The sequence below is a fragment of the Podarcis melisellensis genome, assembly GCF_964234715.1.
Source record: "Podarcis melisellensis genome assembly, chromosome: 2".
Taxonomy (NCBI): Eukaryota; Metazoa; Chordata; class Lepidosauria; order Squamata; family Lacertidae; genus Podarcis; species Podarcis melisellensis.
In genome coordinates, this window is record NC_138529.1 from 111,526,061 (window position 1) to 111,550,023 (window position 23,963).

At 47.5% G+C, this 23,963-nt stretch overlaps 2 protein-coding genes across 2 annotated transcripts in view; both read right to left on the bottom strand.

Annotated features, from left to right (window-relative positions):
* LOC309364840 (zinc finger protein RFP-like) overlaps positions 1 to 11,940 on the bottom strand; it is a 29,130-nt gene extending 17,190 nt beyond the window's left edge. The window contains exon 1 of the mRNA XM_081902791.1: positions 11,068 to 11,940. The gene's annotated coding sequence lies outside the window, so the exon portion shown is untranslated. The remainder of the gene's footprint in view (positions 1 to 11,067) is intronic.
* On the bottom strand, positions 125 to 23,331 carry LOC309363218 (uncharacterized protein). Its single transcript, XM_081899324.1, has 14 exons — positions 22,768 to 23,331; positions 22,184 to 22,279; positions 21,664 to 21,894; positions 21,295 to 21,317; positions 16,711 to 16,832; positions 16,021 to 16,053; positions 13,355 to 13,863; positions 8,646 to 9,197; positions 7,998 to 8,093; positions 7,498 to 7,728; positions 7,141 to 7,163; positions 6,119 to 6,240; positions 5,457 to 5,489; positions 125 to 980 (listed from the first exon to the last, which is right to left on the bottom strand). The coding sequence occupies exons 1-14, from the start codon at positions 23,194 to 23,196 to the stop codon at positions 481 to 483; spliced, it is 3,000 nt and encodes a 999-aa protein (XP_081755450.1). The 5' UTR covers positions 23,197 to 23,331; the 3' UTR covers positions 125 to 480.
* Between the last annotated feature and the right edge of the window lie 632 nt (positions 23,332 to 23,963).

The window sequence follows — 23,963 nt, forward strand, 5'->3', positions numbered from 1 at the left end:
TTGCCACATAAGCTTCCCTGAGGAGTAGCAAAAAAGAGGGATTTTGAAACTTCCATCTCCCTGGCCAGTGGAGATCTTGGAGGAGGAAAAGGGAATCTGAGAGCAGGATTGAGGCTAAGAAAGGTTTTAAGTGATGCTCTTTGCATAATTCTGATTTTATTCAGAAAAAATGATGGTACTGTCTCTAGAAATCTTAAGTCAGAGTTGGGAGTTAGAGAGAGAACTACATTGAAACAGGAATGTGTGTAGGGTTAGTTCCTATGTTTTTCCTATGTCTGGGGATTGACAGGGGACCCAATCAATCAGTGTCATTTAAAAGCTGGCCCAGGAATAGAGAGCTGCATCATGATTGACGCAAGGGATGGCCAATCACAGTTCTGCAAATATGGTTTCTCAAGTGCTTGTAAGCTCAATCTTGAAGGGAAGACTGAATAGGTCATAATGGCAATGAATATACGCTTGCCTGTCTGCACCCTCAAGTCAAGAGAGTCTCAGGTTTTCGTTTTTCCTCACGTAAAACAAGGGCTGGAGGGTCTCTCCTGAGAAGGAGGCTGCAGGGAACGTGTAGAGGGGGGCTGCTGTATCAGCATCGTAAAAGGACATCTGTCCCCCTTCACAGTTCAGGGCCACTCGGATCCTCTTGGGCTTCTCACTTGGAACAGGGGCCTCAATGGGGTCGTACCCAAAGACCCAGTTCCCGAAACACCAGATCCCCTCCGTAGCATCAAAAGACACAACCCCCTTCCTCTTCACAGACTTCCTGACCACCCCCACCCCCCACCCCTCCTCTCTTCCCACAATGACCTCCCAGAAATGTCTGCCTGATGTAAAACCCTCACATCCCAGCACAAAGCCATGTGTGTCAAATCTCTCAGGGTTGTCTGGCAGGTCTTGATAGATGTCTCCCTCTCTCACACTCTTTCGATCCTCAGACAGGATGAGGTAGGGATTTGCTGTGTCTGGATCCAAAGTTACATTTTCTGTGGGGGCAGAGGAGGAAAGAGAAGAGAAATGACGTCAACTGGGAAGCTGACTCTTTGTTAGGCACCTGACAGAAACAGAATCCCCTCTGATATGAACAGGGACTCCATGGCTCTGCATTCGAGAGAGGGATGTCCATCAAGTTCTTAAAAATGCTTTTTGAAACATTTGCAGTTCTTCCAAGGGTACGGAGTACTTAGCACACATTATCTACATAGAACCCTTGCAAAGACCCTGTAAGTTGAGTCAATCTTACTATGCCCACTTTTCAGATGGGAGGACTGAGGCTGAGAGACAGTGGCTTGTCTAAGTCCACCCCCACCCCCCACAGTTCATGGCAGAAGGAAGTCCAAGCAGGGACTCCCTGATTCACATCTTAATCTTCTACCTCACATCACAGACCACGCTTGACATACCAGGTAAAACTGGCAGCAAGTCCTCTCGCTCTTTTCTAACCAGTTTAATGTTTAATGTAATGTTAGACCCCATCCTTCCAGGTAGTTTATAATCAGCAAATAAGTGATTAGGTTACCCGGACTCCCCTTGTGTGAAATGTCCTGCTTGGGATTCTTGAAAGCACATCGTAGAATCGTAGAGTTGGTGGGGACCCCAAGGGTCATCTAGTCCAACCCCCTGCAATGCAGAAATCTGAATTAAAGCACCCACCACAGGGCCCCCCCCCAACCTCTGCTTAAAAACCTCCAAGGAAGGAGAGCCCACCACCTTCTGAGGAACTCCATTCCATGTTCTGCAGTGTGGGCCTTTGGTCTGTTTTCCCCTGGCAAAGTATGAGCAGTCAGCCAAGAACTAACTTGATTATCGCTTGTGATTTGGTAAGAGTGATGCAGAAAATGGATAATTCTTTCTTTCAAATTGACATCTATTACATTTTGTGTGAGTCTCTGTCCACCCCCCCGCCGGTTCCCCAGACCTGATTGGCTATATGATTAATCTTTTTCTTCACTGTTCCTCACATTTATGGGAAAAGTGGGCAGTGGAAGCACAATGAGAAGCCCATTTAGAAAGTGGTCAGGCGGGTGGACATTAGGAAGAAGATCTGCTCTGCAGTGCCATCGTCCCCCCCCCGCCCCGCCCCCGGGTTAGTCAAGTGATTTCTTTTTAAAGACACACATTTATACAGCTGCCTTTGGAGATTAAGTGTGATGTGGGATGTTGCCACTGCTGCTATTAGTCCTTTTTTAATGTAATGGGTTTTTCTTGTTTTTTTTGTCTTGATTAGCGTTTATGCATTTTACTCACTGCTGTTGTCTAAAAGAATCCCAGAATATAATTTTGAAGATAAGTAAGAGATAAGTAAGAGATAAGTCACTGCCTTGCCCTGGCGAAAGGGCTTGAATAACTCAGAGAAGCTATGAGCTATGCCATGCAGGCACCCAAGATGGACAGGTCATAGTGGAGAGTTTTGATCAAACGTGATCTACCTGGAGGAGGAACCGGCAAGCCACTCCAGTATCCCTGCCAAGAAAACTCCATGGACAAAGACAACAGGCATATAAAAGTTATGACGCTGGAAGATGAGCCCCTAAGGTCGGAAGGCGTCCAACATGCTACTGAGGAAGAGCGGAGGACAAGTACAAGTAGATTCAGAGCTGAAGAAGCGGCTGGGCCAAAGCCAAAAGGACGCTCAGTTGTGGATATGCCTGGAAGCGATAGGAAAGTCCAATGCTGTAAAGAAAAATATTGCATAGGAACCTGGAATGTAAGAACCATGAACCTGGGCAAGTTGGATGTGGTCAAAAATGAGATGGCAAGAATAAATATTGACATACTGGGCATCGGTGAAATAAAATGGACGGGTGAATTCAGTTCGGATGACCATCATATCTACTACTGTGGGCAAGAAACCCGTAAAAGAAATGGAGTGGCCCTCATAGTCAACAAAAGAGTGGCGAAAGCTGTACTGGGATGCAATCTCAAAAATGACAGAATGATCTCGATACGAATCCAAGGCAGACCTTTTAACATCACAGTAATCCAAGTTTATGCACCAACTACTGGTGCTAAAGAAATTGAAATTGACCAATTCTATGAAGACTTACAACACCTTCTAGAAATGACATCAAAGAAGGATGTTCTTCTCATTATAGGGGATTGGAATGCTAAAGTAGGGAATCAAGAGATAAAAGGAACAACCGGCAAGTTTGGCCTTGGAGATAAAACCAAACAGAGCAAAGGCTAATAGAGTTCTGTCAAGAGAACAAGCTGGTCATCACAAACACGCTTTTCCAACAACACAAGAGACGACTCTACACATGGACATCACCAGATGGGCAGCATCGAAATCAGATTGATTATATTCTCTGCAGCCAAAGATGGAGAAGCTCTATACAGTCATCAAAAACAAGACCTGGAGCTGACTGTGACTCAGATCATCAGCTTCTAGTAGCAAAATTCCAGCTTAAACTGAAGAAAGTAGGAAAAACCACTGGGCCGGTAAGATACAATCTAAATCATATCCCTTATGAATACACAGTGGAAGTGAGGAACAGGTTTAAGGATTTAAACTTGGTGGACAGAGTGCCTGAAGAACTATGGATGGAGGCTCGTAACATTATACAGGAGGCAGCAACTAAAACCATCCCAATGAAAAGGAAATGCAAGAAAGCAAAGTGGCTGTCCAACAAGGCCTTGCAAATAGTGGGGGAGAGAAGGCAAGCAAAATGCGAGGAAGATAGTGAAAGATACAGGAAATTGAATGCAGATTTCCAAAAAATAGCAAGGAGAGACAAGAAGGCCTTCTTAAATGAGCAATGCAAAGAAATAGAGGAAAACAACAGAATGGGAGGAACCAGAGATCTGTTCAAGAAAATTGGAGATATGAAAGGAACATTTCATACAAAGATTACCATAATAAAGGACAAAAGTGGAAAGGACCTAACAGAAGCAGAAGACATCAAGAAGAGGTGGCAAGAATACACAGAGGAATTATACCAGAAAGATATGGATGTCTCGTACACCCCAGGTAGTGTGGTTGCTGACCTTGAGCCAGACATCCTGGAGAGTGAAGTCAAATGGGCCTTAGAAAGCACTGCAAATAACAAGGCCAGTGGAAGTGATGGTATTCCAGCTGAACTATTTAAAATTTTAAAAGATGATGCTGTTAAGGTGCTACACTCAATATGCCAGCAAGTTTGGAAAAATCAGCAATGGCCAGAGGATTGGAGAAGATCAGTCTACATCCCAATCCCAAAGAAGGGCAGTGCCAAAGAATGCTCCAACTACCGCACAATTGCACTCATTTCACACACTAGCAAGGTTATGCTTAAAATTCTGCAAGGAAGGCTCAAGCAGTATGTGGACCAAGAACTTCCAGAAGTGCAAGCTGGATTTAAAAGAGGCAGAGGAACCAGACACCAAATTGCAAACATGCGCTGGATTATGGAGAAAGCTAGAGAGTTCCAGAAAGACATCTACTTCTGCTTCATTGACTATGCCAAATCCTTTGACTGTATTGACCACAGCAAACTATGGCAAGTTCTTAAAGAAATGGGAGTCTCTGATCACCTCATCTGTCTCCTGAGAAATCTCTATGTGGGACAAGAAGCTACAGTTAGAACTGGATATGGAACAACTGATTGGTTCAAAACTGGGAAAGGAGTACGACAAGGCTGTATATTGTCTCCCTGCTTATTTAACTTATATGCAGAATTCATCATGCGAAAGGCTGGGCTGGATGAATCCCAAGCTGGAATTAAGATCGCCAGAAGAAATATCAACAACCTCAGATATACACTAAACAACAACAACAACAAAGAGTTTCCTTTATGCTGCCACCTGCTGCCCCTTTCCCAGCTCTTATGATTCCCTTTTTGTGATGTCCAGGATCAGGCCAGATTGGACTTCTGTCTTCCCACTGAGCCTTTGCCAGTGGTCTGTGGTGTAATTCTGCCCTGCTATTTTAAGTTTACTCAAGTTTCTCTAGTTTAAGCAGAGAAGCCATGTCTCCCCTCCGATACAAAAGCTGAGGGAAGACCCCCATTTGCAGGGAAGCCGGACCACTAGAGTTCACACTCAGGCAGCCCCCAGCTCCCTCCACAGACATCAGAACCCATTCACCTTCTAGCCCCCAAAGGTTGTTGCAGCCATTTTCTGAGGTATTGTGTTTGTGCATTTCCCACTCTTACACCTTACTCTTACATATAAGGAGTGGGGATCTTGTCTGGCTCAAAGGGATACTTCCCCCTCATGTGGCGGGAGCCTTTGGCTTCACACCACCCAGGTGTCTTATGGAGATTCAGCACAGAAAAGCCAGCCATCCTGGGCTGGGGGCTTCCTAAGAGTCTGCAGGATCAGGCGAAAGGCCCCTCTAGCCCAGCATGCTGCTCTCATGGAACAGATGCCTCTGGGAAATAAGGGGAAATACGGCATAGACAAAGAGGTGCAGTGGCCTAGTCTTTTGAGAAGCAGATCCCCTCTCTCCCGAATTAGTGTCTCTGTTTGACCCGGAAATGTACCTTTTCGCAGCTGCAGTCCATATTCCACAGTGTCTGGGAGAAAAGAGAGAACAGAAATTTAGCATCACACCATCATTCAGATAACAAACCTGGAATGAACAATATGAGCTCATGAGATAGTAGCCAGGTGTTGTGGACTCCAAGTCCCATCATACGTAACCACTGGCCACGCCGGCTGGAGATTATGGGAGTTGAAGTTAAAAGTATCTGAAACTTGCCATACTGACTATCCCCTGCATAACCAGGGCAGGGGTGATGTCAAAGGTCAGGCATGCCCAAATCTTGGGAGGAGGAGCAGGAGCCCCCAGAAGATCTCCCCATCAGCAACAAGGTCCAGACATCGCTGTTCCAGGACAGGAGGCCTCAGTCCCCTCTGCTCCTGGACAGCCCTCTCCTTCACTCCTTCTGCCCCCCTTTACATCAATCTCAGGGCCAAAGGAACAGGAGAAATGCCCCCCAAGTGAGATGTGTGAAAGCACCCAAAGTCTGGCTGAGAGATGGGAAGAGGTCAAGGACAACTTTTTACAGACACTCACCACTTGAGGGAGGCTTACACTCCTGGGGTGACCACTGTCATTTTCCTGGCACTGCTAATGACTTGGAGCCTTTCATGTACAATTTCAAATATCTAGTATAGATTCCTCACAGGCCTTCTTTACTACCTCTGAATTTCTTCATGACAGCCTCCAGGAAGGGATTTATATCTTTGAAGTCCCAGATCCTCCACTTCAGGGCAGGAGGAAAAGCCACCGGAGGATCCTCCAAGTTCTCCTTCTCCTGAGACCTGGGAGGAGGAGAGCAAAGTCAAGTCACCATCTTTCCAATGCAAGGAGATTTCTGACAAGGCAGGTGTCTCATCCTGATGATAAAGGCACCATGGATATATCATGAAGACTTGGGAGCAGGGTTTTCCTATGGCAAGAGGGAGCATCAAGGTGACGTCTGAATCTAGAAAGTATCTAAGAAGTTGAAGAAAAACCGATAACACCTGCTTCCATAATACATGGGAATAAATATATGAATATGAGATTGAAGGGAAATAAGCTGATATATGCATATCATTTTTATGAAGAAAAGTGAACAATACTTGGTCCCTACGCAGAGATTTTAGGACTACATCAGGGAAGTATTCCAAATGATTAAAATTATTAATATTTTGTAGCCCAGTGGTTACAAAATAGAGAGAACTATTAGAAACTAAAGCTGTATTTTCTCAGCATGGAAGATTTTCAAAATATGAAGCTGTTTGGGGACAAGGCTCTCGGCGGCTGCTCTTCACGATGGCTGAGTCAAAGCAGTGGTGCCTCTGAACCTCAGGAGGGGAGTGTCCACTGGGGCTCGGATCCTGATCACGGGTTTCCCACAGGCTTCTGGTTAAGCACTGTGAAAACAGGATGTTGGACTAGATGGGCCACTGGCCGGATCCAGCAGGGCCCTTTCTCACCTTCTTATGTCTGAGGAAGAACCTGCAGAAGCCAGAAATACACGGGATATTTAAAGGTATGTTATAGTGAAGCCCCTTTGGAATGTCTCCCTTTTCTGTATCTATTGCAGAGGAAATGAATCCATCAGGGAAAAGGAAGAAGTATGTAATGGGGGGGGGGGAGGAGGAACGGCTTCCTTGCTATGATTCTTGATGAGACCAATAGCATCAGAATAAGGCAGGGGTTTTTCCATCACTTACCTCTGCAAGAAGCTTCCAATATCCTGGAAGGGAAGAAAGAAAGATGTCAGTGGAGCCGTTTCTGCAGTCAGTTATAAATACTAAGCAGCTGAGTGGCAACTGCTGGGAATCACAGGTTTGGAGAGCACTACTGTTTTTTAGGCTTCCCAGAGACCTCTGGTTGGCCAATGCAAGAACACAATGCTAGAATGAAGGGGCCTCTGGTTTGATCTAGCAGGGCCCCTTCTGAGACCCCAGGACTGACGCCTTTCACCCTTCATGTACTCTTTTCATGCCAGCAACATTTTTATGTGACTAAGAAATGCCTGTAGTCTGAAGCATCACACTCCACCCTCTCACATCAGGATGAGGCCTGACCTGCAGGAGTTCACTCTCTGGTTCCTGAAGCTTTTCCTCCATCTCCCGGATGAGGCTGTCAAGAGAGGAGAGTTCCCTGGAGAGTCTGGCCAGGTGCTCCTCCCTTTGGGCTGCAATCTCCTTCTCCACCTCTGCCATCTGGGCCAGAATACGTTTCTCTTTTTCTTCCAGAAACTGGTGCAGTCGCCTGAACTCAGCCACCATCTTTTCCCTCTCTGCAACTGTTTGTTTCTGCAGCAAAGAGGTTGAAAGAAGAGAACAGTGGGCCAATATCAGGCATCTAGTCTGCTCTTGCAGGATAAAGAGTCAAGTTATCCCAATTCCCTTGGAAGGGAACGCCTGACATATTCAGCAGAGAAAGAGCTTCATAAACACAAGCCCACCCCCTCCTTTAAGTGGCCTTTCATGCTCTGTGAGAGATAGGGCTGTTCAAAAAGAAACCACTTTCCGTATTCCATATTCATTGCCCCGAAGACCTTAAAAGAAACAGTGATGCTTACAAGCAGGTCTTGACTTTCCTTTTCTGCGTCTGCTTTAAACACCAGAAATTTTTCTCTCTCCTTCTTCATGTTGTCTAGGCAGCTGCTGATCTGATCCTGAAAACAAATCAAAATCAAAGTTTGCTTGCTTTTTTCCTTCTTGGAATTCATAATAACAGGAAAGTTGAATCATCTGCTTGCTCCTTGCCCCAAAGACTGTGGTCTTTGCCTTTGTCGTCCAGGGAGCCTGTGGCGCAATGGGTCAGTGTGTCTGGCTGTTAACCAGAAGGTTGGTGGTTCGAGCCCAACCAGGGCAGAATTCTTGCATTGCGTGGGGTTGGACTAGATGGCCCTCAGGGTCCCTTCCAACTCCACCATTCTGTGATTCTATCCCTGCCTCCTCCATTGCTCCTCCCTCCAGCCCTTTCCTAAGGGAGCTGCTTCCAGAGGATGAACTGGGGTGAGTTACTCCTGCAGGGGGACATTGGGGACACTCTACCATCCCAACGAAAGGAAAAAAGAAATGTTTATTGCACAGAATTTCAGAAGTTTAGTTACTCTTTGGCTGCCCGAGGGGAGAATACATTAAAGCGTTTTCTTGCAGGACCCCCTTCTCTGTAGCTCTTTCACCCTCACCATCCCCAAACGAAACCCAGAGTGTTTCCCCACCTTGTACTCCTGGGACGCCTCCTCTAGAGGAACCACCTCGTGGCTTTTGTGCTCCTTGGACCTGTCACACACCACACAGATGGGGCTTTCGTCCTCCTTGCAGAAGAGCTTCAGGGGCTCCTGGTGCTTCTCGCAGATCTTCCCCTTTCCTTCGGCCTCCTTTTCACCTTGAAGACGGAGTTTTTCCAAAACATTTGCCAGCGGCCGATTGGGGATGAGGGTCCTGTGCTGAAGGATTTCCCTGCACTGAGGGCAGGAAGCCTCTCCCTCGGATTCCCCCCAGCACTGGATCAGGCAGGACCGGCAGAAGTTGTGCCCGCACTCCGGGATGATCACTGGATCCCGGAAACTCTCTAGGCAGATGGGGCAAGTGGCTTCCTCGCAGAGATCCTGCACGGGACCCCCAGAAGCAGCCATGGCTGCTGCCTCGCCAGGAAGAGAGAGATGCTTTCGTTTGCTTTGCTCTTCGTGCGCGAATGGATGTCTCCGTTTTCTTTCCATGAGGAGATTCCAGGGGGTCACTCCAGATTTCCCTTCCGCTCCGGAGACGTGGCGTTAGCAAGGAGATCTGGGGTTCTGCTTCCCCCACCCGGGAAATTCAGGCAGGGAAATTCAGGATCTCGGCTGCCTTAGAGACGTGAATTGCAGTAGAACAGGGTCTCTGCGACATTGAAATTTGCTTTTTCAAAGAGAAGGGGCAGAACTGCTTGCTAAATCAAGGAGCCAGGCGCCTAGCAGAGGAAGAGAAAACCTCTTCCCTTCCGGAGTTGCAGGAGTGAACTCTCTGTGGGCGGAGGGATGTCGCCCGCGTGATTGGTAGTCCTAGGCGCGTCACTCTCCCCGGCCGGCCAATCGGAGTGGCCGGGGGGCGTGGCTGCTTGCCTTTTAAACAGGAGTTTAAATTAACATGAACCATGGAAGTTTTTTATTTTTTATCTTTTGGTGTGGGGGAAGTGTTTTCTCTCTTTTTACTTGTGATTTTTTTATCTTCATAAAATAGTATTAATAAATAATAATAATAATAATAATAATAATAATAATAATAATAATAATAATAATAATAATACTGTAATGGAATAATAAAGTATTATTGTTTGGTGGCTGATACATATTCCTCATAAAAAAAGAGAACACATGGCTTTTTTGGGGGGGAATTTCAGTGTTGATGCTCTGAGCATTTTCCTCTGATGTTTCATTTGATCCAAGCTGAAGTGAGGGTTCTCCTCTTAACCTGGTGTGCACCTGGCGATATGCATCAGGCCAGCAACCTCTTGGAACAGCCCCACGGTTGTCACGGCAGACGTGAATTCCTGAGTCGCCACCCCAAGAGCCAGTCGCCTCAACATGGAGGTTGAAGCCCCCCAGATGCAGCTGTCTGGGAGCCCCCAACTCTGCCCCCAAGACTGGCTCTGCCACCGGGGCAGGGAGACTGCTGGGGAGCGAGGCGGGTGGGAAACCACCAGAATCCCAAATCTGTCTCAATTACTCAGTGCCAGGATCAAACACTCTAGATCCCCATTCAGCTGGAGAGAGAAAGAGAATCTCTATACAGTGGAACCTCAGGTTAAATACGCTTCAGGTTACAGACTCCGCTAACCCAGAAATAGGGACGCGGGTGGCGCTGTGGGTTAAATCACAGAACCTAGGACTTGTCAATCAGAAGGTTGGAGGTTCGAATCCCCATGACGGGTTGAGCTCCCGTTGCTCAGTCCCTGCTCCTGCCAACCTAGCAGTTCGAAACCACACCAAAGTGCAAGCAGATAAATAGGTACCGCTCCGGCGGGAAGGTAAACGGTGTTTCCATGCGCTGCTCTGGTTCCCCAGAAGCGGCTTAGTCATGCTGGCCACGACCCGGAAGCTGTACGCCGGCTCCCTCGGCCAATAAAGTGAGATGAGCGCCGCAACCCCAGAGTCGGTCACGACTGGACCTAATGGTCAGGGATCCCTTCACCTTTACCTTAACCCAGAAATATTACCTCAGGTTAAGAGAACAGAACAAATATTACCTCAGGATGAGAACAGAAATCGTGCTCTAGTGGCGCGGCGGGAGCAGGAGGCCCCATTAGCTAAAGTGGTGCTTCAGGTTAAGAACAGTTTCAGGTTAAATATGGACCTCCGGAATGAATTAAGTACTTAACCCGAGGTACCACTGTAGGCCACAGTAACCCCCCCAGCTGGCTCCCAAGTCTGCCCTGATGCTGCACCAACTCCACCATGTTTACCCATAAGGCCTCAGGAATAGACTAGACCAGGCTGCTCATCCACAGTCAAGTCATGGAGGAGAGGAACTTTATTCACAGCCAACCTGGCAGGAACCACAACATATAGGAGATCAGTTCCTCCGGCTGGAAGGGCTGGCACACAGCACCTTCGCCACCTTCCCTCTGTGTGCCATTTATCCTTTTCCCCCTGTCTCCCACACCATACTTCCCTTTGAACAGGGCAGGAGATCCGTGGAGTTGGAGATGTGCAGTCCAGAGCGGAAGAAAGGGCTGAAATGTCACAGGGGACAGAGCACAGGATCCTGCTCAATGAAACCTCCTGGTGCAGAGGCAGTCTATCTCTGAATAAGCTGAAGATGTGGAGGTGAACAACAGGAAAGGGATTTTGGTCTCAATCCCTACGTCTCACCAACTTTAAAAGGGCGTGTAAGCCAGTGGCCAAAACCACATGTGTGAAGGTCTTTCTCTAGTGAATCACCAAAACCTGTGAGCTAATCCTTTTTATCTCTAGGAAATAGAGAGCACTCCTATATCTATACAAGAGTAAGTTCAAAGGGACTTCTCCCAGGGAACCGGGCACAGCGCTGTAGGCTCAATTTCCTCTTTGCTCCACAGAGCTCAGAAGAGATTAGAAAGATGTGCTGCCTTCCCTTCTTCCAATTTCAGAATTGCCTTTCAGGTGACTATGATAAAAATGTGGAATTAAAATGCCTCTCCCTGTTTTTATGCCCCATCTGTTTGACACTGGTTGCAATGCTTCTGTTGAAAATGGGGTGGGGAACTATTGCAATTGGCATTCTTTTGAGTTTCCCCCCTTCCATTTGCCCACAACTGTCTCTGTGTTAAAAAGTAGGGTGTCTATAGGACACCTGCTCTCTCCCTGACCTGGCAGATACGTCTGAGACTCCCTTCTCTCCTGGTGGTGGGATTCCCACAAATAAAGGGATGGGAAGACTTCAGACTTGGAGGGTTGACTTTCATTTTTAATCAGAATGCTGAGATCCAGAAATGGACCCAGGTGCGAAATATGAGCTCATGCAGGGAAGCCCCTGAAATCTGCCACTCACTCAAACGGGATTGACTCCTCCTGCAGACATTCAGGGTCAATACAGGAAGGCCTGAAGAGAAGCTATAACATATAGAGGAGCTGTGCAGGGAGGGCTTTCAAGCAAATCTCTGAAGGGACCCTTGTTAAGATTTCACATTCTGAGTGCACAGTGTGTTGGACTTGGGATGCCAAGGCCCAGGTTCAAACCTATTAGGCCATAAACTTGAATGTTTCTCCTTTTTCTAAGTCTCTTAGCTCAGCCTCTTCTACCTCACAGGGTTTCTCTGAGGATAAAACAGGATATCACCCTCCTAAAGCCCCTGGAGGAAGTGTCACGTGGAACAACAAAGGAGCAACAAGAAGTACAATCTTTAATAGAATCAAACACGTTAGCACAGGAAACATATCCCCAAATACTTTCAGGCCCATTATACAAAAATATAAGAAGAGGGGATCTATAAAAATACAGATGAGTATCTGACTGTTCACTACAAAGCAGCTTGGAGAAAATAATTGTATACATGGGAATTTACCCCCCACCCCCTGAAATTCTCTAGTCTAGATTGTCATTCAGAACCTCTGGCAGAGGCTCCTCATTGTCAGAGGGGATTTTGTTACCTCGAGGCCAAAGACCTACATGGGGGGTTACATTTCTGGGGTCAGCATTTTTGTTGTTGTTTAGGCGTGTCCGACTCTTTGTGCATGCAAATGCAATATTGCGTAAGTCAGGAAGACCCTCGAAAATGCCCCCCAAGCAACCATCCTTACTTGTCCAAAGCCAGAGATCTTGACCTTTCTAGAGGCCAGTAAGCAAGGTGGACTTAGAAAATCTTTCCCCCACTGCCAAAGGCCCCCCCTTGCTTTCTGGGCTCTGGAGACTCCTGAGAGATCTCACACAGTCCCTTCCAACAGGGTTTCCCAGTCTCTCGCTTCTTTCCATTTATTAATTTGTGTTTTGAGGAAGGCCTCCAGGGTGCAATCTGCACTCAACAAGCAAACAGGTATCTTTGGATATGGAGATTTTGCTGAATTGCCGCATAAGCTTCCCTGAGGAGTAGCAAAAAAAGGGATTTTGGAACCTCCATCTCCCTGGCCAGTGGAGATCTTGATGGAGGAAAAGGAATCTGAGAACAGGATTGAGGCCAAGGAAGGTTTTAAGTGATGCCCGTGCATAATTCTGATTTTATTCAGAAAAGATGATGGTATGTGTGTAGGGTTAATTTTTTCCGAAGTTTGGGGATTGACAGGGGACCCAATCAATCAGTGTCATTTACAAAGCTGGCCCAGGAAGAGAGAGTTGAGTCATGATTGACATAAGGGGTGGCCAATCACAGTTCTGCAAATACAGTTTCTCAAGTGCTTGTCCGCTCAGTCCTGGAGACTGAATGTGCCATGATGGAAATGAATATACGCTTGCCTGTCTCCACCCTCAGTCAAGAGAGTCTCAGGTTCTCTTCCTTTTTCACATAAAAGAAGGGCTGGAGGGTCTCTCCTGAGAAGGAGGCTGCTGAGAATGAGTGGAGAAGGGCTGCTGTATCAGCATCGTAAAAAGACACCCGTCCCCCTTCACAGTTCAGGGCCACGCGGATCCTCTCGGGCTCCCCACCCAGAATCGAAACAGGACGCCCATTGCGGGTGGAGACCCTGTATTGATCACCCCACTTCCCTATGCGCCAGAACCCTTCCTTAGGACCAGGGGTTAACTTGCCTTTCCTCTTCACAGACTTTCTGGCCACCCCCACGGCCCATTTCTCCTCGCTCCCCACAGCCACTTCCCAGAAACGTCTGCCTTCCTTGAAGGCCTCACGTGCCAGCACATAGGCATATGTGTAGAATCTCTCAGGGTTGTCTGGCAGGTCTTGATAGACTTCCCCCCATCTCACACTCTTTTGATCCTCAGACAGGATGAGGCAGGGATGTGCTGTGTCTGGATCCAAAGTTGCGTTTTCTGTGGGGGCAGAGGAGGAAAGAGAAGAAAAACAATGTCAACTGGGAAGCTGACCTTTCTTTAGGGCACATGACAGAAACAGCATCCCTCTGAAATGAACAGGGATTCCATGGCTCTGCATTTGAGACAGGGATGTTCAACAAGTTCTTAATTAGGATTCTTGAAACATCTGCAGTGCTTTCAACGGTTCGAAGTACTTAGCACACATTATCTACATATAACCCTTGCAACGACCCTGTAAGTTAAGTCAACTTTACTATGCCCATTTTTCAGTTGGGAAAACTGAGGCTGAGAGGCAGTGGCTTGTCTAAGGCCACCCCACCCCCCCAGAGTTCATGGCAGAAGGGAGTCCAAGCAGGGACTCCCTGATTCACACCTTAATCTTTTACCTCACATCACATGACAGACCATGCTTCACATACCAGGTAAATCTGGTAGATATTTTCACCCTCTTTGTAACTACCATTCCAATTTCAGTTACATATTTAATGCGATGTTATAGCACATCCTTCCAGGTAGTTTATAAAAAGCAAGAAAGTGGTTGGGCTTCCCTGACCCCCTTTTTTGTGTGAAATGTCCTACTTGGCATTCTCGACAGCGCATTGTAGAATTGTAGAGTTGGAAGGGACCCCCAGGGTCATCTAGACCCCCTGCAATGCAGGGATCCCAATTAAGGCATCCACCACAGGGGGCCCCCCAACCTCTGCTTAAAAACCTCCAAGGAAGGAGCGTCCACCACCTTCTGAGGGGCTCCCTTCCATGTTCTGCAGTGTGGGCCTTTGGCGCGTTTCCCCCAGGCAAACTATGAGCAGTCAGCAAAGAACAAACTTGATTATTGCTTGTGGTTTGGTAAGCGAAATGCAGAAAATGGATAGTTCTTTCTTTTAAATTGTCATCTATTACATCATTTATATGAATGGCTTTCTTTTCATAAGAATTGCGTTGATGCATTTATTGTTGCAATCCCAAGATAAAGGTCGACACACACACACCCTTATTAAAGCCAAACCCAGTAAAACCTAGGAAGTGCCATTCCCACCTGTCACCTTCAACGCAAAGACCCCATCCTGGCTCCCCAGACCTGATTGGCTATATGATTCATCTTTTTCTTCACTGTTCCTCACATTTATGGGGAAAGTGGGCAGTGGAAGCACAATGAGAAGCTCATTAAAAAATTGGTCAGGCTGGTGGACATTAGAAAGAAGATCTGCTCTGCAATCGCCCCCCCCCCCCCGTTATGGAATGTTAGTCAAGCGATTTCTTTTTAAAGGCACACATTTGTACAGTGGCCTTTGGAGATTAAGTGTGATGTGGGATGTTGCCAGTGCTGCTATTAGTCTTTTTTTAATGTAATGGGTTTTTCTAATTTATTTATTGTATTGATTAGCCTTTATGCATTTTACTCACTGCTGGCGTCTAAAAGAATCCCAGAATATAATTTTAAAGATAATAACAGTTTCCTTTATGCTGCCATCTGCACACCTTTCCCAGCTCTTATGATTCCCTTTTTGTGGTGTCCAGGATCAGGCCGGACTGGACTTCTGTCTTCCCATTGAGCCTTTTCCCCTGGTCTGTGGGGAAATTCTGCCCTGCTCTTTTAAGTTTACTCAAGTTTCTCTAGTTTTAGCAGATAAGTCATGTCTCCCCTCCAATACAAAAGCTGAGGGAAGACCCCCAATCTTGCAGGGAAGCAGGACCCCTGGAGTTCACACTCAGGCAGCCCCCAGCTCCCTCCACTGACACCAGAACCCATTCACCTTCTAGACCCCAAAGGATGATGCAGAAATTTTATGAGCTATTTGTGTTCATGCATTTCCCACTCTTACACCTTACTCTCACATAAAAGGGGTGGGGATCTTGTATGGCTGAAAGGGATATTTCCCCCTCATGTGCCAGAAGCATTTGGCTTCACACCACCCCTTTGTCTTATTGAGATTCGGCTCAGAAAAGCCAGCCATCCTAGGCAGGGAGCTTCCTAAGGGACTGCAGGATCAGGCCAAGAGCCCCTCTAGCCCAGCATGCTGCTCTCACGGAACAGATGCCTCTGGGAAATAAGGAGAAATAAGGCATGAATGGAAGAGCTGCAGTGGCCTGGTCTTTAGAGAAGCAGATCCCCTCTCTCCCGAATTAGTGTCTCTGTTTGACCCGGAAATGTACCTTTTCGCAGCTGCAGTCCATATTCCACAGTGTCTGGGAGAAAAAAGAGAACAGAAATTCAGCATAACACCATCATTCAGACAACAAACCTGGAATGAACAATATGAGCTCATGAGATTGTAGCCAGGTGTTGTGGACTCCAAGTCCCATCATACGTAACCACTGGCCACGCCGGCTGGAGATTATGGGAGTTGAAGTTAAAAGTATCTGAAACTTGCCATACTGACTATCCCCTGCATAACCAGGGCAGGGGTGATGTCAAAGGTCAGGCCTGCCCAAATCTTGGGAGGAGGAGCAGGACCCCCAGAAGATCTCCCCATCAACTAGGTCCAGACACCCCTGTTCCAGGACAGGAGGCCTCAGTTCCTTCTGCTCCTGGCTGGCTCCTGGACAGCCCCCTCCTTCACTCCTTCTGCCCCCCTTTACATCAATCTCAGGGCCAAAGGAACAGGAGAAATGCCCCCAAAGTGAGATGTGTGAAAGCACCCAAAGTCTGGCTGAGAGATGGGAAGAGGTCAAGGACAACTTTTTACAGACACTCACCACTTGAGGGAGGCTTACACTCCTGGGCATTCTGCATAATCACCCCAGGTGACCCCTGTCATTTTCCTGGCACTGCTAATGTCTTGGAGCCTTTCATGAACAATTTCAAACATCCAGTATAAAATATTTTCAGCTCTTCTTTACTACCTCTGAATTTCTTCATGACTCCCTCCAGGAAGGGATTTATATCACAGAAGTCCCAGATCCTCCACTTCAGGGCAGGAGGAAAAGCCACCGGAGGATCTTCTAAGTTCTCCTTCTCCTGAGACCTGGGAGGGGAAGAACAAAGTCAAGCCTCCATCTTTCCAATGCAAGGAGCTTTCTGACAAGGCAGGTGTCTCATCCTGATGATAAAGGCATGATGGATGTATCATTAAGACTTGGGAGCAGGGTTTTCCTATGGCAAAATGGAGCATCTAGATGACGTGTGGATCTAGAAAGCATTGAGGAAGTTGAAGAAAAACCAATACACACCTGCTTCCATAATACATGGGAATAAATATATCAATATGAGATTGAAGGGAAATAAGCTGATATATGCATATCATTTTTATGAAGAAAAGTGAACAATACTCGGTCCCTACGCAGAGATTTTAGGACTACACCAGTTTTAGTGAAGCATTTCAAATGACTAAAATTATTAATATTTTGTAGCCCATGTGAGTGTTCAGAACTTAAATGGTTAAGGGTTCTGAGTGTGCGTCACATTCCGACGTCAGCTGTTAGAAGCTGGGAGGAGACAGAAGCTTTTAGAAGCTAAGGAGGAGGAGTTTTTTCCTGTACCTTCACTTCTCTCTGTGTATCTGTGAGAGAGAGACATGGCTGCTAGCAGCCCAGGAGAATCTGAGAAATGCTGAGCTGTAAATATTCTGCTGCAATAAAGGACTGATAAATAAATAAGCACACTAACGCTTCGTGTGTTTGGATGGTTTTGAAGCAACAGTTGTTTTGCTGCGTTTTACTCTGCAAACTTGCGGCTGCCGGAGGAGGACCTGAGCAGAGGTCGCGACGGAAGAGTGCCGGACAGCCATAGAACGAGTTGCGCTTAATTGGGGCCGTAAATCAATTAAGCCTAATTATTCTCAGAGGTTATGGACCTAATTACCGCTTGTAAAACTGTTGCTGGAATGCTTTGAAGTCAGCTGGGTCAGCTGGAGAACGCTACCGAAAGCGGAGGTCTGCGTTCTGAGTTTTGCCTGATGCTGCATTCTGAGGCAGAGGAGCTGACGCTGAGAAGCAGCTGAGAGCTAAAAGCAGCTGGAATCGTTACTCCAAGCAAGGGAAAGCCGGAGGAGCTGGATATGCTCAGAGCATGCGTTGATGAATCGCTGAAGCCTCATCTGGAGGGCGTTGGATCGGCCCATGCCGCCTGGCAGGCGCTGAGGAGTGTGTGTGAAAGCTCAGCGGGAGCCAGGCCAGGGGGGGCTGAAGGATGCCCAGAAAGCCCAATGGGGGCTGGGACAGTGTTGGAGAGCTGTTGTAATGCTTCTACACGTCTGTGTGATGGACTGGGTCCTGGAGAGGCTGGACTGGCAGGCCCTGTTCCCGATGGATTGGCCTCTAGGAGCGCTAGTGAGCAGATCGGGGGGGCGAAGAGTTCCAAAGGCAAGTTTAAAGAACTTTCCACTTGTGCTGAAGCGAAGGGCAGCTTCGGGGGGGCCAGGCTGGTGGGAGGCGCCGTTCCAGAAGGAGGAAGGCCAGGCCAGCTGGCAGCAGCCCCGGGCAGTGTTTTTCCACTGGAGTTCAACGTCTGCGTGGCAGTAGCCCCCACCGGAGCAGAGAGCCGAGGCAGGATGTTTGCAAGGACACTTCCCATGGGAACCAGGCGGGTTTCCATGGCAACAGGCCTGGCCAGCCAGGCAAGCGTGCAGGTGGCCGTGGGAAGCAGCAGGAAGAGTCTTATCAAGTCTCTGCTAGCATGGCATTGTTCGAAGACGGCCGAGTGGAAAATTTCGAGCTCAGCCTTGTAATCGACTCTGCAGCTAACCGCAACATGGTTCCAGAGACCCCTGCAGTCGAGATGTGGAATTGCACGGCAGTTCCAGAGGGACAAACTGTTAAGTTCGCGAATGGACAGAGATCGAAAATCACTAAGTTCGCTAATGCCTATCTTTCTGTTTTGCAGGAGACGGTGGATTTTTGTGTTGTTCCAGGGGTTCATCACTGTTTGTTATCTGTGCCTTATTTGTTAAATAAGGGGTTCAAAGTTTGTTTTGAAAACGATGTTTGCACAATCTCCAGAGGGGGGAGGTTACTGGCCAAAGTGCGGAAGGGACAGAATGATCTTTTCATTCTTAAGACGTCTCTTGGGAGTGAGGGGAAGGTTGAGAAAGCACAAGAGTTGCGTGCTACAGTTCCCAACCAGCGTACTACAATTCCCGGTCATGTCACATGTGCTTGTGCATGGCATCAGAGAACGATTCACAATCCTTTAGAGGATTTGCAGGTGTTACCTGAGGTCGCTGCAGGTTGTAAGATTAAAAATTGTGGAAGTGCCATTAATTGTGACACTTGCAAGCAGGCAAAGGTGAGAGGGTGCAGTTACCCAAAGGTGGAACGGGTTGCCACCAAACCTTTTGAGCTGGTACACATAGATCTGTCCAATTCTGTCAGGGAACAGAGTCTAGGGGGGGCCAGGTATCTGCTGACTTTTCTGGATGATTTTTCGCAGAATTCCTGGAGTCATGGTCTCAGATCCAAGGAGGATACAGCACAGCTGATCAGGAGCTGGATTGAGGGGGTGGAACTAAGGTTCTCCACCAGAGTGAAAGCGATCATCAGTGACAGAAATGCTAAGTACACTGGTTCTGCTTTGCAGAAGTTCTTTCATGAGAAAGGGATACGTCACACAGTTACTTCACCCAATCAGAGGGGGGTGGCAGAGCTGAGGAGTGGAGCTCTGGTTCAGGCAGCACAGGTGATGCTTACAGAGTCTGGGTTACCTCCACAGTTTTGGCTGGAGGCGGCTAAAGCCGTGTGCTTCACCTGGAATAGGACCTACAATTCGCTGGTAGGTGACACTCCGTTTTCTCTGTTGAATGGCCGCAAACCCCAGGTTCACTTTCTGCGCAGGTTTGGGTCTCCTGCGATTATCCCTGTGCCTGAGGCTTTGCAAGGGCCAGATGGAGCCAAGTTCCAGAAAATGATCTTCTGTGGGTATGAGCCAGAAGCCCGTGCATGGCGGTTTGCTTACCCTTCAGGTGATCAGAGTAAGGTGCTGATCAGTAAACACGCTGAGTTCTGTGAGGAGGATGTAAAGTCAAAGACTCCTGTCAGGCGTGATGTTCTTTCAGAATGTCTCTCTGATCCAGAAGACAGTTCTGATGAAGAGGAAGAAGGGGCTGAGGCTGCTGATGACGACCAGGTCACTGACCAGGGTCAAGAGCAGGATGTGGCATCTCCACAAGTTGTTAAGAGAGTGCCCAAAAGTGAGCCTAGTTCTCCTGTGAGTGTAATGGAGAGGATTCGAAGACGCTTTAAGTCAGAGGGGGAATCCCGTGGTGCAGAGGACACACCTGCTGATCAAAGTGAGTCAGGGGAAACTCCTGAGTTTGTGCCTAGGCGGTCCAGTCGCACAACAAAGGGTATTCCACCTGAGAGGTATCAGGCCACAGGTGCGTGGGTAAGTTTCGCACAGTGCGATTCTGAGTGTTGTGAGGTTGTTCCACAGATACCCAACAGGTACGCCAAGGGAGGGCACAAAGCATTGGGGAAGGAATTGATCTCACAGAGTTTTGCTGAGGATGTTCCACAGGTGCAGTCGGAATCCAACGCAAGGGGGTGTGTGAGTGTTCAGAACTTAAATGGTTAAGGGTTCTGAGTGTGCGTCACATTCCGACGTCAGCTGTTAGAAGCTGGGAGGAGACAGAAGCTTTTAGAAGCTAAGGAGGAGGAGTTTTTTTCCTGTACCTTCACTTCTCTCTGTGTATCTGTGAGAGAGAGACATGGCTGCTAGCAGCCCAGGAGAATCTGAGAAATGCTGAGCTGTAAATATTCTGCTGCAATAAAGGACTGATAAACAAATAAGCACACTAACGCTTCGTGTGTTTGGATGGTTTTGAAGCAACAGTTGTTCTGCTGTGTTTTACTCTGCAAACTTGCGGCTGCCGGAGGAGGACCTGAGCAGAGGTCGCGACGGAAGAGTGCCGGACAGCCATAGAACGAGTTGCGCTTAATTGGGGCCGTAAATCAATTAAGCCTAATTATTCTCAGAGCCCAGTGGTTACATTTAAAGTAGAGAGAAATTAGAAATGCTGTATTTTCTCAGCATGGATTATTTTCAAAATATGAAGCTGTTTGGGAACAAGGCTCTCGGCGGCTGCTCTTCACGATGGCTGAGTCAAAGGCAGTGGTGCCTCTGAACCTCAGGAGGGGAGTGTCCACTGGGGCTTGGATCCTGATCACGGGTTTCCCACAGGCTTCTGGTAAAGCACTGTGAAAAGAGGATGGTGGACTAGATGGGCTACTGGCCGGATCCAGCAGGGCCCTTTCTCACCTTCTTACATATGAGGAAGAACCTGCAGAAGCCAGAAATACACGGGATATTTAAGGGTATGTTATAGTGAAGCCCCTTTGGAATGTCTCCCTTTTCTGTATCTATTCCAGAGGAAATGAATCCATTAGGGAAAAGGGAGAAGTATGTAATGGGCGGGAAGGAGGAATGGCTTCCTTGCTATGATTCTTGATGACACCAATAGCATCAGAATAAGGCAGGGGTTTTCCATCACTTACCTCTGCAAGAAGCTTCCAATATCCTGGAAGGAAAGAAAGAAAGATGTCAGTGGAACCATTTCTGCAGTCAGTTATAAATACTAAGCAGCTGAGGGGCAACTGCTGGGGACCACAGGTTTGGAGAGCACTACTGTTTTTCAGGCTTCTCAGAGACCTCTGGTTGGCCAATGAGAGAACATGATGCTAGAATGAAGGGGCCTCTGGTTTGATCTAGCAGGGCCCCTTCTGCGACCCCAGGACTGACGCCTTTCACCCTTCATGTACTGCTTTCTTATCAGCAGCATTTTAATGGGGGGGGGGGGAGGACCAAGAAATGCATGTAGTCTGAAGCAGCCCACTCCACCCTCTCGCATCAGGATGAGGCCTCACCTGCAGGAGTTCACTGGCTGGTTCCTGAAGCTTCTCCTCCATCTCCCGGATGAGGCTGTCAAGAGAGGAGAGTTCCCTGGAGAGTCTGGCCAGCTGCTCCTCCCTTTGGGCTGCAATCTCCTTCTCCACTTCTGCCATCTGGGCCAGAATACGTTTCTCCTGTTCTTCCAGAAACTGGCGCAGTCGCCTGAACTCAGCCACCATCTTTTTCCTCTCTGCACCTGTTTGTTTCTGCACCAGAAAAAACAGAAAAAGGAAAAGTACTTAATTCGTTCCGGAGGTCGGTTCTTAACCTGAAACTGTTCTTAACCTGAATCACCACTTTATCTAATGGGGCCTCTTGCTGCTGCCGCACCGCCAGAGCAGAATTTCTGTTCTCATCCTGAAGCAAAGTTCTTAACCCAAGGTACTATTTCTGGGTTATCGGATGTAACGGCTATGTATGTAGCGTATGTAACCTGAAGCGTACGTAACCACTGTATAGCATTTTTCATCTTAAAGTAGTAACAATGGTTCTTACAAGCAGGTCTTGGCTTTCCTTTTCTGTGTTTGCTTTAAATACTAGAATTTTCTCTCTCTCCTTCCTCACATTGTCTAGGCAGCTGCTGATCTGATCCTGAAAAGAAAACAAAATCCAAGTTAGGCTGTGTTATACATTAACAGGCAAGCTGAATCGAATGTTTGCTCCCTGCCCCACATCCCTGGGTCTTTTGCAGAGGTTCCCCTTTTTCATCCCAGAGGAGGCAAAAATGAGGCCGCCCTATACATGGGGGGTTTGCTATTTCTCCCCTGCACTGAACACACCTTCAACATCTCCCCCCTCCTTTTTATTAAATTAATCCTAGATGTTGTAATCTTTCCTCCCAGGGGAGTTACTGCAGCCTGAATTCAGGGGGACACTGGGCACATTTTAAATCCCTCAAAAAGAAAATAAATGTTTATTGTATAAAGTTTCAGAAGTTTAGTATTATCAGGCTGCACAAGTATCCTTTTGGGCTGCAAGTGGGGAGAAGACATTACATTTTAAATTTATTATTATTATTATTACCAGCCCCTTGTCTGCAGCTCTTCCACCCCCAAGAAAGACCCACTGCCTTTTCCCACCTTGTACTCCTGGGATGCCTCCTCTAGAGGAATCACTTCGTGGCTTTTGTGCTCCTTGGATCTGTCACACACCACACAGATGGGTCTTTCGTCCTCCTGGCAGAAGAGCTTCAGGGGCTCCTGGTGCTTCTCGCAAACCCTCCCCTTTCCTTCTCCCTCCTCTTTCCCCTGCGGATGGTTGAATTTCTTAATTATTTCCACAAAATTTGCCAGCTGCTGGTTTCTCCTGATGCTGCTTTGCTCCACCGTTTCCCTGCACTGAGGGCAAGAAGCCTCTCCCTCGGATTTCTCCCAGCACTGGATCAGGCAGGATCGGCAGAAGTTGTGCCCGCACTCCGGAATGATCACTGGATCCCTGAAATACTCCAGGCAAATGGAGCAAGTGGCTTCCTCGCGGAGATCCCGGACGGGACCCCGAGTGGCAGCCATGGCGGAGTCACCAGGAAGAGGGAGCTGGTTTCGTTTTCTCTCTTTTCCGTCTGCAAATGGGCGTGTTCCCTTTCCTGGAAATTCAGCTGTGATCACTCAGGATCTCTGTTGACTTGGAGTTGGGTGGAGCTCCGAGCCGCTTTGATATGGTGGAAGTATATAGTTTTATATATTTTATTTTAAATGTTTTATTTTAAATGGAATGCTCATTCTTGGTGGCTGCTCTTTTAAGGAACCATTTCCCCGTGGGAGCTGGTGGAGTTGGTTGTTGTCGTTGTTTAACTATCAGCATGTCAGACTCAGGCTACTTTGCAAGCTGATGAATGAACTGCCCCGCCCCCCCCGCCTTGCTCCATTGACATCTTCTTTCTAGTTAGCAGCCCCCACATACAGAGGAGAAACAGCGCAGCCCTCCATCCCGGTGCCCGTTTTTAGTGAGTCGTTTTGACAGCATCGTCGGTGTCTGATAATGTGCAATAACCTCTGGACTCAGCTAAATGGTATCCAGATATTTGCCAGTCACTGCAGGGCACCTATTAACAGGGGGTACTTTCAATTAAACCTGTTTTCTCAATGAATGCAGCCCTTTGTCAGTGAAACATCACTTTGTTATGAGAATTTTAAGGTCTCAAATATAGAATATTCATAAATGCACACGTATCTAAATACTGTATATGAACCATGTGACTGAAATAATACGGGAGAGCAATCCTGTGACCCGGATTCAGAAACTAAAGTATTAACCATCACAAATAAATGGCCTGGCT